Source organism: Phalaenopsis equestris, unplaced genomic scaffold (assembly GCF_001263595.1).
Source record: "Phalaenopsis equestris unplaced genomic scaffold, ASM126359v1 Scaffold000826, whole genome shotgun sequence".
Taxonomy (NCBI): domain Eukaryota; kingdom Viridiplantae; phylum Streptophyta; class Magnoliopsida; order Asparagales; family Orchidaceae; genus Phalaenopsis; species Phalaenopsis equestris.
In genome coordinates this window covers 104571-126171 of record NW_018165266.1, presented here as the reverse complement: position 1 = coordinate 126171, position 21601 = coordinate 104571, and the positions used below count along the sequence as shown (strand labels likewise).

The window sequence follows — 21601 nt, the reverse complement described above, 5'->3', positions numbered from 1 at the left end:
CTCGCTCTCGTTCGCTGCAACTATTCTGCGACCTGGCTCGTCGAGCTGCAACTGTTTTGCGACCTGCCTCGTCGAGCTGTAACTATTCCCCGGCTTCGACAACAGCAATTTTTCACCCCGACCTCTTCGGTTCGCTATTTTTGCCTCTGCCCGACTTGGCATGGCTTCTCCTCTTGCTGTGATGGAGCTTCCTTCGTCTACAATTGAACTTGACAAAGCCTCCTTTGCTCATGTGGTGGGTAATCCTCAGAGGGAGACGGCAGTTGTCTTCCGCTCAATTTATAAGGAGCAACGGGATGGTACAAGTGATTGCCCCTTTATCAAGATTGCAAGCAGGAAAAGTGGGAAAGCAACACTGTTTTTCTCTGAGCTAGAAAATTTATCCCTGACTAATAAATTCAAGTTTGCTCTTATTGAAAAATTTCAAAGGGGACACCCACCTATGGACGTTATCAATTAAAGTTTTGATGATCTCAAATTAGCAGAAAAGTGGAAAGTGGGGCTCATGGATGAGAGACATATATTAATTCAACTAATCGTGCCTGAAGACTATACTCAGGTTTTTTCCAAAAAATATTTCAACATTGCTGGTAAACAAATGAAGCTACTCAAGTGGTCTCCTAATTTTAACCTCAAGCACGAATCTCCTACTGTACCGGTATGGTTTAGTCTACCTGGTCTCAAACGACACTTTTTTCATCATCAGGTTCTCTATTCTATTGGTGTCATACTTGGGGACTCTTTGAAGTTGAATCTACCCACTTTTAACCTAACCAGACCTTGTGGCCAGAATACTTGTTGAAAGAGATATTACTTTACCTGATGTAACTGAAGTTTGGTTAGGCACAACTCACAATGGATATTGACAACAAACTGTTATAGAGCATAGACCTCTTTATTGTTCTCATTGTAATATGTTTGAGCACAACCTTGATAAATGTTATAAGTTTTACCCTAATTTGAAAATCTAAAGATCAAGTGAATAATAATGGATCTGACCCCACTGCTTTAGACATATCTATTTTATCTGGAGAGAAAACTACCACAAAACAGGTTATGGTGTCTGATTTAATGGCTCCTGTTGACCCTCCCCCTGAAAATACTATTTCTGCGATCGATGAGAAGTTGGATGACCCCGTTGAGCAACCTATACTTTCAAACACTCCTCAATTGCAGGAAGTATAAGGTGAAGATGAGACAGTTCATGCTTCACACACACTTGAACCTACAGTCGTTGCAACAGTTAACAATCCTTCTGGTGCTCATCAGCTTTTATCTACCCGGTATTCTGTTTACCAACACGATGATTAGATGAGCCGGTCTTTGGAAGAGGAATGACAGGTCTATTCAAGGAGGAAGAGGGAGGTAAACTTCAGCTCGAGAACCTAATGGATGATACTTTCGTTACTTCGGGTAATGACTCGGCACTCAACAATTTGTTAGTGTTAGTTGGATCTCACCCTAGAACTAGAGGCAGAGGCAGGACTAAACTGGGACTAAACTGGCTCGTCCCTAGCTACTTCTTTTCTGTGATTTTGGTATCTTTCTTTTTTTAGGTTTCCCAGTATCTTTTCTCTTTTGGGGCGTTTGTGTGTGTTGTATCGTATGGATAGGATGCCTCTATTGGGTCCTCTCATACAATCTTTATGTATCTTTCCTTTTTTTAATAGATTTAGTCCTTGTGTTTTTCAATATATATATATTATAAACGCCCAATGGCTAATTTTATTGAAATTGAAAAGATACATAGAGATTGTATGAGGATAAAAAAAAGATGTTATACCCATACGATACATCAGACACTAGCATCCTAAAAGGATGAAACATAGCTAAAACACAAAAAACAAAAATTGCAGGAATTGCTATGCACAAGCAAACTTGGTCTTGCCGCTGTCTCTAGTTCTAGGACCGGAGACAGCTGACAAATTGTTGAGTGTCGTTCCATTACCCTAAGTTACTAGAATACATCCATTAAGTTCCCAAGTTGGGGTCTGCCTCCATTCTTCTTTTTCTTTCTAGATGTGTAAATCTGTTATTCCTCATCCAAGGACTGACTCATCTGATCGGTGTGGTCAACAGATTGTTGGGCATGTAGGAGAGAATGAGCCCCCAGCTCTTGACTAACAAATAACAACATTTTGATTCTCGAGAGATGGGAAGCATGTCTCTTCAACACCTGAAGCATCCTGGAGATTTGGAGCTTCAATACTATCCTGATCATCGGACCTAATTAAACCATCTGCCAATATATCAGTCGGAAGAACAGAGATAGTATTGTTTCCGATAGTGGGAGGTGGAGGTGGCATCGTGTCAACCGGTGTTTCAATAGTTTGTGGAATGCACTCAGGAGCGGAGGAGGGACACATATGAGGTGGGGCAGATCCAGAAATGTTTTTACTTGAAGGTTTTAAATTTCGATGCAACTGATAACATTGAGAATGAGAATTTCCAAACATACGGCAGTGAATACAACAAAGTGGTATTTGTTCAAGTTCTTCTTGCTGCCAAAATCTCTGATATTGTGTGTCAATCCATATTTATCCCGGAAAAGGTAAAATAATATCCCTTTCTATCAAAATTCTGGCATCTGAAGGTCGAGTTAGATTCACTAAGGGTGTGTCAGTTTTGAGGGGTTTAACGTATACCATCCCTAAAGCGAAGGGAAGCTCTTGATCAAAAAGGTGGATCTTCAAACCTGGGAAACACAGCCAAACAGAAATTGTAGGAGGTTCAGTACGAGGGTCAAAATCCACTGTCCATTTTAACATATTTATCACCTGATTTTCAATTCGAAGAAGTCTTCTCACAAACAAATGAGTGTAGTCTTCATCATTTGATAATTGAATGAGAATGTGGGTGATAATTGAATGAGAATGGATTTACTGATCTTTCGACCCCCTTTCAGCTTCATTTGCTCAAAGTCCTTTCGAATTAGTTGAAGTTTAGGGTTTTCATAAACAAACTTACCTACTAAGAACAGTCGGCAGGGCCCAGCTAGGGTGGAGATCTCTGCCTCAGTGAGAAACATTGCAGGTTTGCCGTTTTTACTGGAAGCTTTTTTGAGAAATCTGATTTCAATGTCAACTGCAAAATTGTCATGGTATCGTTGTGGAAACATATTAGAAAGAGGGGTGGAGACGGGGTTATCACTAGAGAGGGCGGCGGCGTAGGAACGCGCTGATGCCATTTCAGACGCCGTCGATCAGCACAAACAGCGCACGTCGAGGTTCGTCGTAGGGCGTGAAGCAGCGCGAAGGAGGAGCCTTGCGTAGCTGGGCGTGAAGGAACGACGAGCGCAGGCGAGCGGGCGAGCTAGCGTCAGTGGAGGCCCGCGAAACTCCGGCGAGCGGCGCTGCGGGATGACGCAGCGTCGCGTCTTCTCTGCAGCAGAAGACGCCACCAAAGCACGGACGCGTGAGAGTGGAGATCGGGGCAGCAATGACGATCGAAACATTAGGGTTCGCCATGGGGCGGAACCCTAGCAGAGCGGTGGGGCGACATGGAATCTATATATATATATACATATATATATATAAATATATATATTAAAAAATTCAAGGGCTAATATATTAAAAATAAAAATACAGATATGTTTGTATGGGTGGGCCTAAGCTCCCAACCCACATTGTACAACACATCAAAAAAAGTAAAAGATGGGTACATATATAAATAAAAGAAAAAACTCAAAAAACCATTCAAGCGCTGAAAAAGTGTGGGTCATCTCAATCTAGTCTTGCATCTGGCTCTAGTTCTCGGTAGGGATCCAACTAACAGATTGGTAAGGTGCTGACCATTATGGTTAGGGTATTGTTAGGTTATTATTACAGTATTGTTAGGTTATTCTTGGGATATTATTAGTCTACGGCTGGGTTATTGTTAAATTACGATTGGGGTATTGTTAGGTTATTATTGGAGTATTGTTAGGTTACTGTTAAGGTATTGTTAGGTTGATCTTGGGGTATTATTAGATTACAGTTGGGGTATTATTAAGTTACGATTAGGGTATTATTGGGGTATTGTTAGGTTATTGTTGGGGTATTGTTAGGTTACGATTAAGGTATTGTTAGATTATGGTTGGAGTATTATTAGGTTATTATTGGGGTATTGTTAGATTATTGTTGGGGTATTGTTAGGTTATTCTTGGGGTATTGTCTCGGCAAGTTGGGGTATCGTTAAGTTACGGTTGGGGTATTGTTAGGTTATTGTTGGGGTATTGTTAGGTTACAATCACATTACACAATCAGATAACTAATTTCTATACTCAACATACAGATTAATTACAAATCATATATCTAAAGCTTCCATTTGGAATAATGTTATATGAACTAGTACATTAATACAGATAAGTTAAAGTGGGCACAACACATTAAAATAAATGAATTATATTGGGCACAGAGCATGTTGGATCTGGTGTCACAATTTTCTGACTCAGAGAGTGTGACACTGCAATCGTATTTGCGTCGTAATGGATGTGAATGGATGTGCGGTTCTTGGCTTCTTGGCTCGTAAATGTTTCTTAATTTTTTCCTACATACAGTGGTAAAAGTATAAGAAAATTAATTTTACATATAATCTTAAATATATGGAATGCAGAACGATAAATATATGGAATGTATAAATATATACCTTTGGCTCTCTTGTTTTTTTCCCAGTATCTTTTCATCCTCGCGTTAGAAATATCTTTCGGTCTCATTTTTTAAGAATCATTCACATTGCAGCTACTGTTATGGGATTTCCTTTTTTTGTTTGGTCAATTTAGTTTAGGATCCTTCCCATCTAATACATCATCAACACCTTCAGACCCTGTTTTCAATAAATATATGTCTTGGCGCGTTCATTTGCTTGAGTTTTATTAATTAATTGGTAGACAAACTCTTGAGCATGTGACCGAAATAGGATTCCTCTAGAAGTTGTGTCAGACAATTGAGCCTAAGAGTCTTTCATATGTTTGTATCCAAAAATATTATAGATATCTTTCTTTGCCTTAGCAGAACAACTTAATAAGAAATATTTCTCGGGAATCTTTGTTATATTGTTAGCATTAAGGACTCGTGGAGAGTGATATCTCAATTAAGCTTATCAAATGTAATAAGTCAGTATCTACTCGTGTCCTGATTATCCAAACCTCTAACATAGAATTCGGATGGACTCCCAATTTAGAAATCGACAGTCAATTCACATAGCCCATGAAGTAACTCTTCCTCAAACATAGAGTAGAGCTTTCGGGTACAATACGTTGCAGCTTGCCTCAACACTGGGCTTGTTTTAACTGTCGGTATAATAACATTCTGAAAGATTTTGAAGTCTTCATCCTTTTTGTTTTTTCTCCATGACTTCATAATATTTTCTAGACCCAGAAAACAATCTGTGAGGGAACTAGTGGGCTTAGATGCATCATGACAGACATTATTTATGGACTCACTTCTTTACGTAGATAAGATTCTCATTCCGAAAATTTTTTTATTGAATGCAGTTGACCAGTTATCAACGCATCTAGCTACATGTTGTGCAGGTTTCCTTGCTCGATCATTTGAGCCCCAGTAACTTCGAACTCCTCTTCCGAATCACACTTGCTCATGCATTTGTAAAATAGATTGTTAACGCTCTTGTACGTCACACCGCAATGAACTTTCAACGATAATTTCTTATAGATATGTCATTGGCATAATCTATGTCTTGTGAATGAAAAACAATCTGCAATGACTCTTGTAACAGCTTGATCCCGATCTGTAAACATTGTAATTGGATGCTTATCATCCATTATACGAATGAAGGTTTTGAATAACCACTTGAAGGATTCTATTGTCTCGTCAGATAAAAAACCAACTCCGAATACAACGTTTTGTCGATGGTGGTTAATCCCTACGAAAGGAGCACAACATAAATTATACTTATTCAAACGATAGCTAGTGTCGAAAATGATGACATCTCCAAAACAATCATAATCTAGTCTGCAAGACTCATCACTCCAGAAAAAACTTGTAAGTTTGCCCTCTTCATCACTTTGGAAATCCCATGCAAACATGCTACCTTCATTTTGGCGCTCCATGAATAATTATAAGAGAGAGTTGGCATCACCCTGTTCAATTCTACTTCTATTATCCCTTTGAATGAAGTTCTATGCATCTTGTCTCGTACACTCCAAGTTTTCAACTTCACCAACCTCTGTAGCAAGGAAATTAAATGCATTTGTTGCTCTAATCCCAGAACCTGTCAATGACCTCAGCAAATTTGCATTTAACTCGCTAATCCTCCGACTGGAACGTAGAAGGTGTTTGTCACCGAATTCAGCCAAGGGGTGCTTATGACTTTCAACAAATTTATTTATGGTCCAGTTGTCATCAAGATCAATAGCATAGTGAATCATTGCTTGACAGCTAGTCATTGTATCGGCTTTTCTGTACTTTACAGTAGTGGCTAGCTGCGATTCTCTTTTATGACCTGATTTTTCACAAATATAATCGTTCGACTTAATTTGTTTGGATTTAGCCCAAGAAGTTGTGTGGTCCTTGCGTACAGTGAAACCAACATAATATGCATAAGCACAATAATGTTTGTAAGCCTCTTCCTCATTACGGACAATAGCATTACGTTTGTAAGCCTCTTCCTCATTACGGACAATAGTATTAAGAAAGCTACGAGCAATTAGATCATTGCAATCTATTTCGGGCCTAGATAACTACAAATTTAAATTATACCATAAAGAAAGTCATATATTCAGAAAAGAACCCACCCTATAGCTATTACACAGTTTTTTGAAAGAGCTGATAGATTACTTTTTCTCGGGTTATTCTTAGCTTTTTTTTAGGTTATTATCGAGTTATTCAGTTTTTCTTCAATGTACCCGAAGATAAATAAACCCTAACCACAGAATAATGAAAAGATAACCTCACGAAAATCAAAGATTCACAAAATATTTCACTTTTTTTTAGATGGTAGGTTACTTTCTCGGGTTATTCTTAGGTTATTGTTACGTTAATCTCGGGTTATTGAGTGTTTCTTACATGTACTCGAAGATAAATAAATCCTAACCACAGAATCATGAAAAAATAACATCACGACAACCGAAGATTCACAGAATATTTCACTTTTTTTAAGAGAGCTGGTGGTTACTTTCTCAAGTTATTCTTAAATTATTGTAGGGTTATTTTTGGGTTATTGAGTATTTCTTTAATATATCCGCAGATAAGTAAACCCTAAACCCTTGAATAAACAAAAAACAACCTCACAACAATTGAAGATTCACAGAATATTACACTCTTTTTTAAAAGAGCTGGTAAGTTACTTTTTCTCGAGTTATTTTTAGGTTATTGTTGGGTTATTCTCAGATTATTGAGTATTTCTTCAATATAACCGCAGATAATATAAACCTAACCACATAATAATAAAAAAAAATCTCACGACAAACAAAGAAAAAACTGAAAAACGAAAAATGAATTCAAGTAAGCAAAAAATCTTACCTCCGTTTCAACCGCGTTAACATTAATTTCGTCATCCATGTGCTCTAACTCTTCATTAAGAGTAAAAGCTATCTCTATCATAAATACAGCGACAAAACCCTAACAGAGTCAAAAAAATATTTTTTGAAACCTTCTTTTCTACTGCATTATGCAGAATAAAAGTTTTTGAGGGAATAATACGAAAAATACTGGAGGGAAGGCGAAAAAAAGGCGGGATTATACGCAAAATTTTGCACGTCGGGCTGGGCTGGGCTTAAACACGTTTTTTTTTGCCTTTTTCATTACGTGTAAATATGGGTCTGTAAGTCCACATGGTGCCTTTTAGTTGGGTAGCGGACGGAGTGGGCCATACGTAGACCTGAGGGAAAAATTTTGCCTTTTTGCGCAGCTTCGCCCCGAATTCTTCGGCTCGTCTTTTTTTTTCCCTCTGCCCAACTTGTAGGGCTTCTCTTTATTGTGATAGAGTTTCCTTCTTTTTTGGTTGAACCTGGCAAAACCTCATTTGCCCACGTGATGGGTAATCCTCAGGGGAGACGGAAGTTGTCTTCCCTTCAAGTTATAAGGAGCATCGTGCTGGTACAGGTGACTGTCCCTTCATTAAGAATGCAAGCAGAAAAAGTGGGAAGACAATACACTTTTTCTCCACATCAGAAATTTCAACGTTGACAGACAAATTCAAATTTGCTCATATTGGGTAATTATCTGGAAAAGTTTTGATAACCTCAAATTAACAGGAAAGTAGAAAGTGGGGCACATAAATGGGACATGTTTTGATTCAACTAACCGTGTCTGAGTACTACATTCAAATTTTCTGCAGAAAATATTTTAACATCGCTGGTAAACCTATGAAGCTACTCAAGTGGACTCCTGATTTCAACCCAAATCATGAAACTCCCACTGTACCCGTATGGTTTAGTTTATCTGGTTTTAAGCTGCATTTTTTTCACCATCAGGTCTCTACTCTATTGGGGTCATCCTTGGGGATCTTTTGAAGCTAGATTGGCCTACTTTCAACCTAATCAGACCCTCAGTATCCATAATACTTGTGGAAAGGGATATTACTTTACCTAATATTACTGAAGTCTGGTTGGGCGCAACCCAAAATGGTTAGTGGCAACAAATCGTTATGAAGCATAAACCCACATATTGTACCCACTGTGATATGTTTGGTCATGTCCTTTATAAATGTCATAAGTTTCATCTAAATTTGAAATCTAAGTTTCAAGTGAATAAGGATGGGTCTAACCTCACTGCTCTTGACATTTTAGTTCTGACATTTTAGTTCCACCTGGGGAGTTCCACATGAGGAGGATACTACCAGACAGGAGGTGTCTGTTGCCAAGGACCCCCCTCCCATGACACTGCTGTTACTATTACTGCGAGTGATGTGATACTGACACCTTCAAACCCCATAGAAAATAATACTGATGGATTATTACCTACAAATGATAGTGTTCAGACTGATAATCAGACGAGTCTCGTAGCTCCAGCTCTTCAGAAAGCATCTGGAGTTGAGGCAAGTCATACTTCACATATACTAGAACCTATTATGTGTACAACGGTTGGTATTCTTTCTGCTTCATCTCTACCACCCCATCAGACTAATTCTTCGGATGAGGTATGACATGTCTATTCTGGGACAAATAAGAAGAATGGAGGCCGACTCCAGCTCGAGAACATATTAGATGATACATTGGTTACTACTGGCAATGGTGATCATCTTACCAGCTTATTAGCTTGCTCCTTTCCTAAAACTAGTGGCAGAGGCATGATCAAATTAGGTCGCTCTCTAGCCACCTGATACTACGTATTTTGGCATTGTTAGGCTTTTTATTTAAGTATCTAATGTATTTTTCTATGTTTTTTAGTTTTGGAATCATTTGTGATTTTTGTGTGGGCAGGATGTCATGCTTGAGCCCTCCCACACAATGTATTTATATGTATATAAATATATATATATAAATATATATATATATATATATATATATATATACACACATATGAGCGCTATAGAATCATCGTGGTTGTCGTTGTTCCGCTCTGCAAGGGTTTTGACCTCATGGCGAGCCCTAGCGTTTGCTACACGGATCTCTCGTCAGCTACACGGATCCCTCGCGTCGTCTATTTCCCTGTTTCGTCTTCGTCGTCGACGTTGGTGCTCGCGTTGTGTTCCTAGAGGCAGAACTGTCGTCTCACCGTGTTGCGGTTTGGCGGCAGAGCTATTCGCTTTTGTGCTTCGCGTTCGTGGGGTCTTCTCTAGCGTTAGCTCGACACTGCTCTGCTCGACATCTAAGCCAGGTCTACCCCAGCCGTCTGTTGCTTCCTTGCAGTGTCTTGACAGCCTTTCTTCATGGTAGCTATTCCTTCCTCTCTTGGGATTGAACCTACTCCAAAGGTGAGAAAACCCTCCTATGCTACAGTAGTTCAAAAACGCAACTCCCCTTTTCACCTCGCTGATAGTTCAATATTCCCGCAGATGTACTATGATTCTGTTGCAAGCATGGGGATTGCAATCTTATCAAAAAAGTAGAAAAAAAGGCGGACAAACCAGCAATATTCTTCTCTAACGCTGAAATTTCTACTCGTGCAGGAAAATACAAATTTAGACAAGTTGGAAAGTTCTAATTTGGTCGCCCTAAGATGGAGATTATCATGAAAGTTTTTGATAATTTCAAACTAGTTGAGGTTTGGCAGGTGGGTCTTTTCGACGGAAGACATGTTATGATATAGGTGAGCATAGAAAAAGATTACATAAATATTTTCTCAAAGAAATTCATCACAATCGAACACAATCATATGAAATTGCTTAAATGGACCCCAGTGCTTATCCCAGTAAAAAAACCCCCAATTGTGTCTATCTAATTTTCATTACCTGAACTCAAGCTTTAATTCTTTGACATACTTATCTTATATGCAATTGGGACTATCCTTGAAAAACCTTTGCAGTTAGACATACCTACTGTTCAATTCTTAAGGCTCTCTACTGCAAAGATTTTGATTGAAAGGGATACTACACTACCAGATGTAAAAGTCTAGCATGATTGTGCTCACAATGGTTATTGACAAAAAATCATTATAGAACCAAGACGTTACTACTGCAAGCACAGCAAGTCGTTTGGACACCCGCAAGAGAACTGTTTCAGATTGCACCCACAGTTGAGAACCAATAGTCAAAACTAAGAATATGTTAGTGCACTCCACGTGACTAAATGCACTTCAAACAAAATTGATGACAGTCAACCTGAGAGAATCACCACAAGACAAGAGTTGGTATCTGCCTCTAGAAACCCTTCTCCTGACCATACTATAAGAGATAATGTTCGGACCAAAAATCAGGATAGCCCCGCAGCTCCTATTCAAGAAGCATCAGGTGCAGAGGTAACAATTTACACTTCACATACACTGGAATCTATCGTTGTGGCAACAACTACTTTTCATTCTACTGCAGTTCTAATATCTAATCAGACCTAGGATCCCATGAGCCAGTCTTCAGATAAAGAATGACGGGTTTACACTTCTCGGCGAAAAAAGAAGGCTAGAGATACACTCCAACTTGGAAACTTAATGGATGATATTTTGGTTACTCCTTGCAATGACACGACACTTCAAAGTTTGTTATCTATCTCCGCTCCTAAAACTAGAGGAAGAAGAGACAGGATTAAACTTGCTCATCCCTAGCTACTTGATTTTTGCATGTTTTAAATTGTTTGAGTCTATCAGTATTATTTTGTTGGGATATTATTGTACTTGGTATTGTATGGGTGGGGTGCCTCTATTAAGAGCTCTCATACAAAATTTATGTATCTTTTCTCTTTCAATAAAATCAGTCTTTGTGCTTTTCAAAATATATATATATTTTTTTATGGAAGCCCTAGGGCTGATTATATTGAAATAAAAAATGATACAAAAAGTTGTATGAAAGGGCCCAATAGATGATGTCCTACTCATACGATACATGGTACAAATATATCCCAACAAAAAAGATACAAAAACTCAAAAAAAGGAAACATGCAAAAACAAGTGTCGCTGAAGTGTTGTTCCATTGTCAGGAGTGACCAGGGTATCACCCATTAAATTTTCAAGCTGAACAGTGTCCCCAGCCTTCTTCCGCCGAGAAGTGTAAACTTGTCATTCTTCTTCTAGAGACTATTCAGTCTGATCCGTAGAAGGAAAGACAGCTGTAGCGATGAGTTCCTGAGTTTGTATAGGACAGTCCTTCAGTATTAGGAAACATCTGCTCTCTCAACAAGTAGTTTTACCAACTGATTAATAGAAGATGATTTGTGTTTGGCTCTAAATCTTCCTCATTAGAATTAGGAGACACATTTTCCGTCATCTGAATGTGAATGTTCGCTTCATCCCCATCTTCAATCAGCTCATAGAGGGGAGCCTGAGCACCCTCCACGGTAGGTAGAGCCTGAGAGGATAGTATGTCCACTCAAGTAGAAGAATGAGCAGTGACCGTGTCCTGCCTTCCAGGGGCAACCACCTGGCCCTCCTCCAACAATCTACCCTTATCAACATTTTCCAAAACAATATCAGTAGACAAACCATTTTGCACCGTATCCGCCATGGGCATAGCAGTAGGTATCACAGGCAGAGAGGAAAAGGGTATAACCTCCACAAAAATGTGTTGAGAAACAGGAGGTGGGGCTACAGCCGACCGTAGATGGGGATGCAGCCGATAACAGGATGAAGAGCTATGGCCAAACATTCCACTGTGAGAGCAGCAATGGGGATGAGGTCCCATCACAATCTTTTGTCAATAACCCTGATGAGAGAAGCTAATCCAAATCACTCATGGAAAGGGTTGAGTGATGTCGCGCTCTACAAACACACAAGCTTCAGATGGCCTGGTTGTATCAAGCGTGGGAGTATCGAGCTTCAGCGATTTCCCAAAAGCAGTTGTCAATGTATAAAGGGTTTCATAATTGGAGAGATGCACCTTGAGCCCTGGAAAATTAACCCAAACTGGGATAATAGGAGATTCGAATTTAGGATCAAAATCCACTGTTTATTTCAAAATTTTCATAAAGCGATTATTGATTTTGAGAACTTTTTGAACAAAGAGTTGGGTATAATCTGCGTCATTTGAGAGTTGAATGAGAACGTGACGGCCATCTAACGAACCAACTTTCCAACTCCCTGTGAGCTTAAGAGAATCGAAATACTTTCTAATAATCTCAAGCTTGGGATTTCCATAGGGAAATTTTCCAACAAGAATATATCTACATGCTCAGGCCAATTTACTTGTTTTATCATCAATGAGAAACAAATCGGGTTTGTCATTCTTTCTTCAGACACTATACAGCAGACACTAGCATCCTAAAAGGATGAAACATGGATAAAACACAAAAAAAAAATAAAACTTGCAGGAAATAAGCTGCTAGACACGAGCCAACTTGGTCTTGCCTGTGCCTCTGGTTCTAGGACCGGATACAACTAACAAATTGTTGAGTGTCGTTCCATTAACCGAAGTTACTAGAGTATCATCCATTAAGTTCTCAAGCTGGGGTCTGCCTCTATTTTTCTTTTTCTTTCTAGATGTGTAAACCTGTCATTCCTCATACGAGGACTGACTCATCTGATCGGTGTGGTCAACAGATTGTTGGGCATGTAGGAGAGAATGAGCCCCTAGCTCCTGACTAACAGTAACAACACTCTGATTCTGGAGAGATGGTAAGCATGTCTCTTCAGCACCTGAAGCATTTTGGGGATGTGGAGCTTCAATACTATCCTGATTATCGGACCCAAGTAAACCATCTGTCAATATATCAGTCGGAAGAACAGAGAGAGTATTGTCTCCGATAGTGGGAGGTGGAGGTGGCATCGTGTCAACGACAGGTATGAGGTGGGCAGATCCAGAAGCGTTTTTACTTGAACGTTTTAAATTTGGATGCAACTGATAAAATTGAGAAGTAGAATGTCCAAACATACGACAGTGAGTACAATAAAGTGGTATTTGTTCAAGTTCTGTTTGCTGCCAAAATCCCTGATGTTGTGTGTCAATCCATATTTCTCTCAGAAAATGTAAAGTAATATCCCTTTCTATCAAAATTCTGGTTTCTGAAGGTCGAGTTCGATTTACTGTAGGGGTGTCAGTTTTGAGGGGTTTATCGTATACCACCCCTAAAGCGAAGTGAAACTCTTGATCAAAAAGGCGGATCTTCAAACCTGGGAAACGCAGCCAAACAGGAATTATAGGAGGTTCAGTACGAGAGTCAAAATCCACCGTCCATTTTAAAACCTTCATCACCTGATTTTCTATTCGAAGAAGTCTTCTCACAAACAAATGAGTGTAGTTTTCATCATTTGATAATTGAATAAAAATATGGCGACCATCCAATTTACTGATCTTCCAACCCCCTTTCAGCTTCATTTGCTCAAAGTTCTTTCGAATTAGTTCAAGTTTAGGGTTTCCATAAAGAACCTTACCTACTAAAAACAGTCGGCAGGGCGCAACTAGGGTGGAGATCTCTGTCTCACTGAGAAAGATTGCAAGTTTATCATTTTTACGGGAAGCTTTTTTGAGAAATCCGGTCTCAATGTCAAGTGCAAAAATGTCATGGTATTGTTGTGGAAACATATTGGAAAGAGGGGCAGAGACGGGGTTACCACTGGTGAGGGCGGTGGCGTAGGAAAGCACTGATTCCATTTCAGACGCCGTCGATCAGCGCAAGCAGCGCACGGCGCGGTTTCGTCGCAGGGCGTAAAGCAGCACACGCCGCGGTTTCGTCGTAGGGAGCGAAGCAGCGCAAAGGAGGAAAGCCTTGCGTTGCTGGGCTCGAAAGAACGACGAGCGCAGGCGAGCGAGCGAGCTAGCGTCAGTGGAGGCCCGACATGGCATATGCTGGCATCTGCAGCGGGTCTGCTAGAGTTTCACCTGATGGTCATTCCCGACGCTGTTCTTTCTCCGGCTAAGCTCGCAAATCGTCTCTCCTCTCCAACCCAACGACATCGCTTTGTTCGATTTGTTTACCGAAGAAGACGACGACGTTGCGACGCGTCTTCATTTTCATTTTCGCGCTCGACGACGACGAACTATATATATATATATATATATATATATATATATTATATCTGCTTGTTTCTCTTATTTGTATATATATATATATATTATATATGCTGCTTTCTCTGATTAGGGTTCACACTTTGCTTCAATTTTTCTATCGGTGGCGTCTTTTCCCGTGCTAGGATTATATTCGAGAACAAGTGAATATCTAGTTGTATCCTACTCTATGGTGGGGAATATCTCCACATATTTCCCTTCCTATCATCTGCACCTACTTGCTACTGCACTCCATGCACCTCGCCTGCTTGACGTCACCCTTCCTACACCACGCTGGCTTACTAACGCCCCCCTACACCTTTCCTACTTGTTTATGCCACATCCTACACCGCCCCTTGCTGCTCTCGACCCTCCCTACATCTCCCTAGCTGCTCCGCCCCTTCCTACACCCTCTCTGTCAGCTGTTGCCACCTCCATCAATCAGCTACTGACTTTTCAAAGCCCCTCATTGCTGTTCAACAGGCTGATCCACCGCCACATAGCCTTCCAACAACAATTTACTTAGCCACCGACACCTTCCCGCCTCACCCTGATAATTGTGTTTGTGTTTTACTTTCCCTCTTGGATTTCAGGGATAACTTCGATTTCAAACCATCTCCTAGTAATATGCATTTTGATGATGATTAGATTTTAAATTAAAAAAATCAAAGAAAATTAATAGGAAAATTGAAATGGGTAAAATAAACATTGATGGTAACATAAATTCACCTCAAGAACCATGTGCAAAAGTTGGAACGCAGCTCTCATTCCGTTATCTCTCAAAGTAAATCGAAATTCCATACAGATTACCTCCTCATTGGACTCCAAAGAACAGTTTATTAGGTGATTCACACAGAATAGTTCAACCTGGAGAATAACAACCAATAATCAATTAATAGTTGGTTCAACAATAGCAGCAACTTCGAATTAAATCACAACAAATTGAATGACAAAAGCACAGGAATTAACAAATAGCATTAGCTAACAGCAGAAATGGGAGCAAAGTCAACACCATAAGACCTGCGAAGTTATTTCTCGAATAATATAATTATAATATTTATAGTTCATAACAATGCCCAATTAAATGATTACAAAGTTCCAAAGTAATGGCCTATTAGGAACTACCACACTCGAGCATGATTGTAAATAACTGCTTCCTGCTCAAGAAATTTTAAAAAACCAACACAAAGACTACATCCAAATAAAAGCCTGGCAGCTTTCTAGAAAATAAAGCTGACAAAAGCTACACCAAACAAACTCTAAATGCAAAAAAATTTCCTTATTTTTAAACATTGGAACTTTCCTACGATTAATGATATTTAAAATAGTAGTTTAAAAAAATAGTCTACGAGAATCAAAAAAACAAAATACATAATGTCAAGAAAATACACGTGCTGAGAGAGTAGAATGCAATCAAACTTTAAGAAGGCCCTCACTCAGATAGTGATAACTCCTGCTAAGTTGAGAATGTCAATGTCATGATTACACTTATGTCATCTACTTTAAAATCTAATAACCTAGCAAAATAAAGATACACATTTTTTATTTCTGCCTCTTTAAGTAATCACTTGTAAAATGTTTAATCTATTATAACATTAAAGCTTCTAGCACAATCTTAGGATAGAATAAACCATAATTCGTTAGCAAACATCAAGTTAGAATGCGCATGAGTAACATTGGAGAATATTTCATGAAGTGCCAAAAGAAATATGAGATTTGGAGAAAATGGCTGATCCGAAAAAGGATGGCAGATAGCCTTCTCAAGATAGCTTTTAAAGTACTAACAACAATATCCATATTTGTTTATACAAGACATGGAAGAACAGGAAAGATGATAAAATCCAAAAATGATCAAGAACATGGGAAGGCGAACAAGGGAAGGCATTGACTCCAAAAAAGAAGCTAGAGTAGGTTTCAGAATACGAAGCAAACAAGGGAGACAAGGTTAAGAAAACAACTTTCAATAAAGTTAAAAATTTAATTTGGTAATTTGTATCAACACAACATAACTCATACAAATTTACTCCACGGAAAAGTTAAAAGTAAACCCTAGGACCACTATCTTCTCTCTATTTAGAACCTGGACAAAGGAATATTTTTTTTCCTTTATAGCTCCATACATCAAGCTATTACAAGAATTATTTTTCCACCTTCGCAATAACTCTTTGAACATACTAAATTCTAAAAAAAATATCTTAAACAAAAATGCTGCCAAAAAAAAAAAAAACTGAAAATTTTATAGATTTTTAAATTTTATAGATTTTTCATCCATTGTGAGTATTCAATTCGTAGAGGATAATACTATATGCCCATCTGATTATATGAAATCCCCGTTGATTAACTAACAAAAACACAAACACACACATAGACACAGATCATGATTAAATTGCAGGGCATGAGGGACTATTTTAGTATTTTATCTTTTATTAGGGTTAAATCCTAAAATGGCCCGCTGGCTATTTCTATGTTGGAAATTTCATCTCAGAGTATCAAATTTATCCAATTTAATCTCCTCAAATGTGAAATTAATCCAAAATGGTTATTCGGAGAATAAAATGAAATTAATTTTATATAGTTGATTGAATAAATTGAGATCAACTTTGCATCACAAGTTCTACATGAGAGACAATTTTAAATCAATTTTGTATAGTAGAAGAGCTAAATTTAAAAAACATGATAAATTTATTTATTTGATACTATCATCAATTTGTTTGCAACTAGAAACCACTTTAAATTTTAAACTTTACAAATACATCAAGTCTTCAAGAAAGATAATTTCATTTTTCACACTACATTAATAAAATAAAGCCGAAGGAGCAGCCTATCGCAATCCAAGCTGTCCTGCAATCACGGGATCAAATTATGGATGAGCCACAGAAACAAATTTCTGCTCCAGAAGTCCGCAGAGAGAATTTTCCTGCCACTGAATGAAATCGGTCCTTGTGAGCCTCCTTCCCTGTTTTGAATTGAGTTAATGCTAAATTTTAGTTGAGACTGATTATATGTCGATATTTAATGTTTTTAGAGACTTTATTTTGTTTTGAATTTTGGAGATTATACAGTCTGAGTTTTGTCTTAAAAAGTGTGGTATCATCTTACTTTGGCAAGTAGTGCCTAAACTTATCGAAGAATAGGTCATGGATCTCCCTTCACAATCATGCCTCGTAAAAGCCAGCATTTTGTGGTTCTCAACCCAGACAGACGTCACGCCTCCTATTATCTTCCAAAGGCCATCGACCACACATCATTCACTTGGTAGCAGAATCTGATAAGCTAAAAAAGTTTAGAGGTTTGCTTTCCCTTGTCTCAAACCAAAATCCTACATAATATAACCTAATGTCTCCACAAAAAATAAAATTATTCCCAAGTTACCCATTTAGCCCTAACCCTTATTTTAACCACATTTCTTTTCAGTTGAAGTTTTAATTAAAGGATGAGAATCTCAACGAGAAGTTCAGGAGCTTATCATGGAAGATATGCAGCGAGGAATTTTCCAATTAAAGTAAGCGGTCACCGATTTTGAAAGGACGAAGCATGAGGATGTTACCCACAACAACAACGGCGACCACCGGGATAGAATTGAGGTTGTCAACCCTTTTCACCAAGAAGAGTCAAGCAATGAAAAGTCGATGTCGTGTCAGTTTAACAGTGATTATAAGAGGGGACAGTGATATTGAAGTAGACATTGATTTACCGGATTTTGATGGTCACATGGATTCGAATGAGTTCATTAACAGGCTCAAAACAATAGAACAATTCTTCGGTACAAAAAATTTTCACCCGACAAAATGATAAAACTAGTCGCCTTTAAGTTAAAAAAGAGTATCTCTATGAAAGGAAAGTTTAAAGTGTCTACTCCAGCGTGAGAGAAAATAAAATTACAACATGTTCTAAAATAAAAAATGGGATACAATGTAAATACCTCATTATGGAATAGTGCAAGACATGTTCATAAAACTCTATAATATGTGCTAAAGAGTTTCTATTGTGGAGAATTACAAAACGGAATTTAATCAGCTCGTGCTGAAATTTGCATTAGTGGAACCAAATAAGCACATTGAGGCAAGATATCTTGAAGGACTAAAACAATTTATTAGTAATATAATGCAAATGCAGCAGGATTAGTCCCTCATCGACGTACAGACCCTAGTTGTGAACGTCAAGAAAAAGTAACGTCATCAGATGACCACCACACTTTAAATCTTAAACAAAAGGTTAGGTAGGTACACCCAATAGAGCACCCAAGCAACCTCATATTGAGGAAAAACTAGTCTAGAATAGAGAAAAAATGGAAATCAATAGAACTCGAAAACTAGTTCCAACAAGGAGGTGCTTCAATTGCCATGATTTTGAGCACATAATGTCTGATTTTTCAAATTTAAGGGTGAAATCTTTCACTGAGTAGGAAGTAGTTGACGAGATAGACAATCACACATAAGAAAATGAGAATATTAGACAGAAGTATCAACTACCAACTGACAAGAGAGATAATAATTGGTCGACAAATCCTTCAAACTAATCCCACGAAAAAGTAATAGTGGCCCCGCCACAACTTTCATATACATTGCACCGTAAAGAGAAAGATGTGTAATATTATCGAAGGCACAAATAGCTGCGAGAATTATGTCTACCCAAATTGTCGAAAACTTGAAATTGGAAACAAAAGCACACCCAAACTTATTTTGTCTTGACTGAAGAAATAACATAATCACACTTTACAAGAAATGTCATATAGAATGTTATCCGAGATAAGTTGAAGAGCATATGGATGCTTGTCACATCATATTAGGCCATCCTTGGTAGTATAATCATTGCACACAACAGGATGGCCACAACAACATTTGTATTTTAATCACAAATTGAAAGCACATTAAACTCTTATTTTGGAAGAAGTTCGATAATGAGAATTCATATAGAATTTGAGAATATGATGACACAAACTATTTTTCTGTAAATCTCGAAGAAAGCATTAGCAGTACTATGATTGGTAGTCCTAGAAAGGAATGAGTTTGAGGAGCCAAGAGAGTTTTAGGATTTTCTAACCTACAGTCTACCTCTTAAGTTGTTGCTACTGAAGGAGGTCCTGAATGCCATCATTTAATATAAAGATGATAAAGTTATAAGCTATTTTTGGAATACGCACGTAGTAAACTAGATATTAAGTTTCATTTTTGTTAAGCAACACACATATAGATAAATGACTAGATAAAAATAGTTAATCGTAACTATCGAAAACTTCTTAGAAAGTACATCACAGCACAATCTAGGTGCTTCCAGAGAAGATGAAGAAGTGTCTCGTGGCCAAAGAGAAAAACGTTGCAGCAATCTACGATCTCTGCTATCCAGCAATCACAAGATAGGATTGTGGACAGGTCTCGGAAGAAAAGTTGAATCCCTGGAGTATGAGAATTTTCCCACAATTGAACATGACCGAGCCTTGTGAGCCGCATTTCTAAGCATATTTTGAATTGATTTGGTGCAAAGTTTTACAAGAGACTATTTATATATAGTAATTTCTTGTTTTTAGATAGTTCCATTTTGTTTTATGTATTTTGAGGATTATATTTTTTTATTTATACCCTAAGAAGTGTTGTATCCCTGTTATATTGCAAGTGAATTATTTTTATCTTATTCAATAATAGGTGGTGGATCTTCCTCGACAACTGTTCCTCATTAGATATGGTGTTTCGTGTTCCTTTCCATTGTTTTCAAATAGGAAAACTAATGAATGCCTCTTATCACTCCTTTCAAATGTTATAAAACGTGCATATTATCATTCACATAATATTCCACAATCACCTCCAAGCTAGACCCACTTTCAAAACATCTTCTAGGAGCTCTTAAAATGGTGTCAAATAAAATCAAACTTCTTTACAAGCAGTAAAATTAGTCAGTCTTAATCCAATTTTTAGGCTTGTTGTATCGACTCAACTATCTGTCAGGCCTAAGATGGTTGCTTAAAATTAGAAATCATGATGTAAAAAATAACAATTTTTTAGATTCTGGAATTTAGTTGGAAAGTGTAGATTTCAATTGTTGTACCTTTTTGAACAATACAACATAACAAATGTTCTGTGCGTATATTTACTACTTCAATTACACCATGTCACAACTCAACCCGGGGCTTAGAATTAGACAAGAGGGATACAGACAGTTGGATGATGGAAACTAAATTTTCTATATTCATTCTCTATAAATAACATTTTACAAATAAAACAATTATTAATCAAATCAAATTAAAACAATATAATAAAATTTATCTCATCTCGGGATGTTCACGCCCACTATAAATATTGTCTCTCCTATTGCTCAACCTTTAATTAATTAATTACACATAAAATGTTAGTTTAAAATAGCAAAGAACTAGACAAAGTCAGTGAATATTCATACTTCTAAACTACAGTAATATAAGTGAAAAGAAAAGAAATATGCATGTCAGTTAATCTTTTAATAAATCAATATAAATATCTAATTTTATTCAATAAATCTTGCAATATTTATATCATATCTATAACATTTTATATTTGTAAAACCGTCACATTAACACCGTCAAAAAATTATACCATTTAAGATACTTAAATATTAATATCATTTTTCATTTACGTGCACGACAATCATAGCATTCCCCAACTAGTATCATAAAGTGACTCCTTCATAGTCACTCATGCAGAAATAACAGCCAATATAAACATATCATTCATGTGCTCATACATTCATTTAAATATACAATATATCGCGTACATCAATGCATGAATGTAAGTAGCTACAAATACTAATAATAATGTGCCCAATAAAGAAAGAACATAATTCAAAATAAAACATATATAATAAAATATCATCCTAGATTAAAAATACGAGTACTCACTTTGATTACGATTAATTTGTTATTTGATTAGCTTTGATTTCGACTTTTCTAAAAGGATAAGGCTAAAAAAACATAGTATTTATATTAAAATTTAATTTTATTTCTTATGTTATTACAGATTTAAATTATTTATTTAGCTTTTAACTTTATAATATTTAAGTATAAAATTTTCATTATTTTACTATATAATGATGCATAACATAATCATTGTCGGTCCTAAGCCCGAAT

The 21601-nt window shown here is 37.5% G+C and overlaps 1 protein-coding gene across 1 annotated transcript in view; it reads right to left on the bottom strand.

Moving 5' to 3' along the window:
• LOC110031474 (stromal processing peptidase, chloroplastic) overlaps positions 1 to 21601 on the bottom strand; it is a 200039-nt gene that overhangs the window by 80375 nt on the left and 98063 nt on the right. Inside the window, exon 15 of the mRNA XM_020734683.1 lies at positions 15238 to 15375. Coding sequence (XP_020590342.1) covers positions 15238 to 15375 — 138 coding nt within the window. The remainder of the gene's footprint in view (positions 1 to 15237; positions 15376 to 21601) is intronic.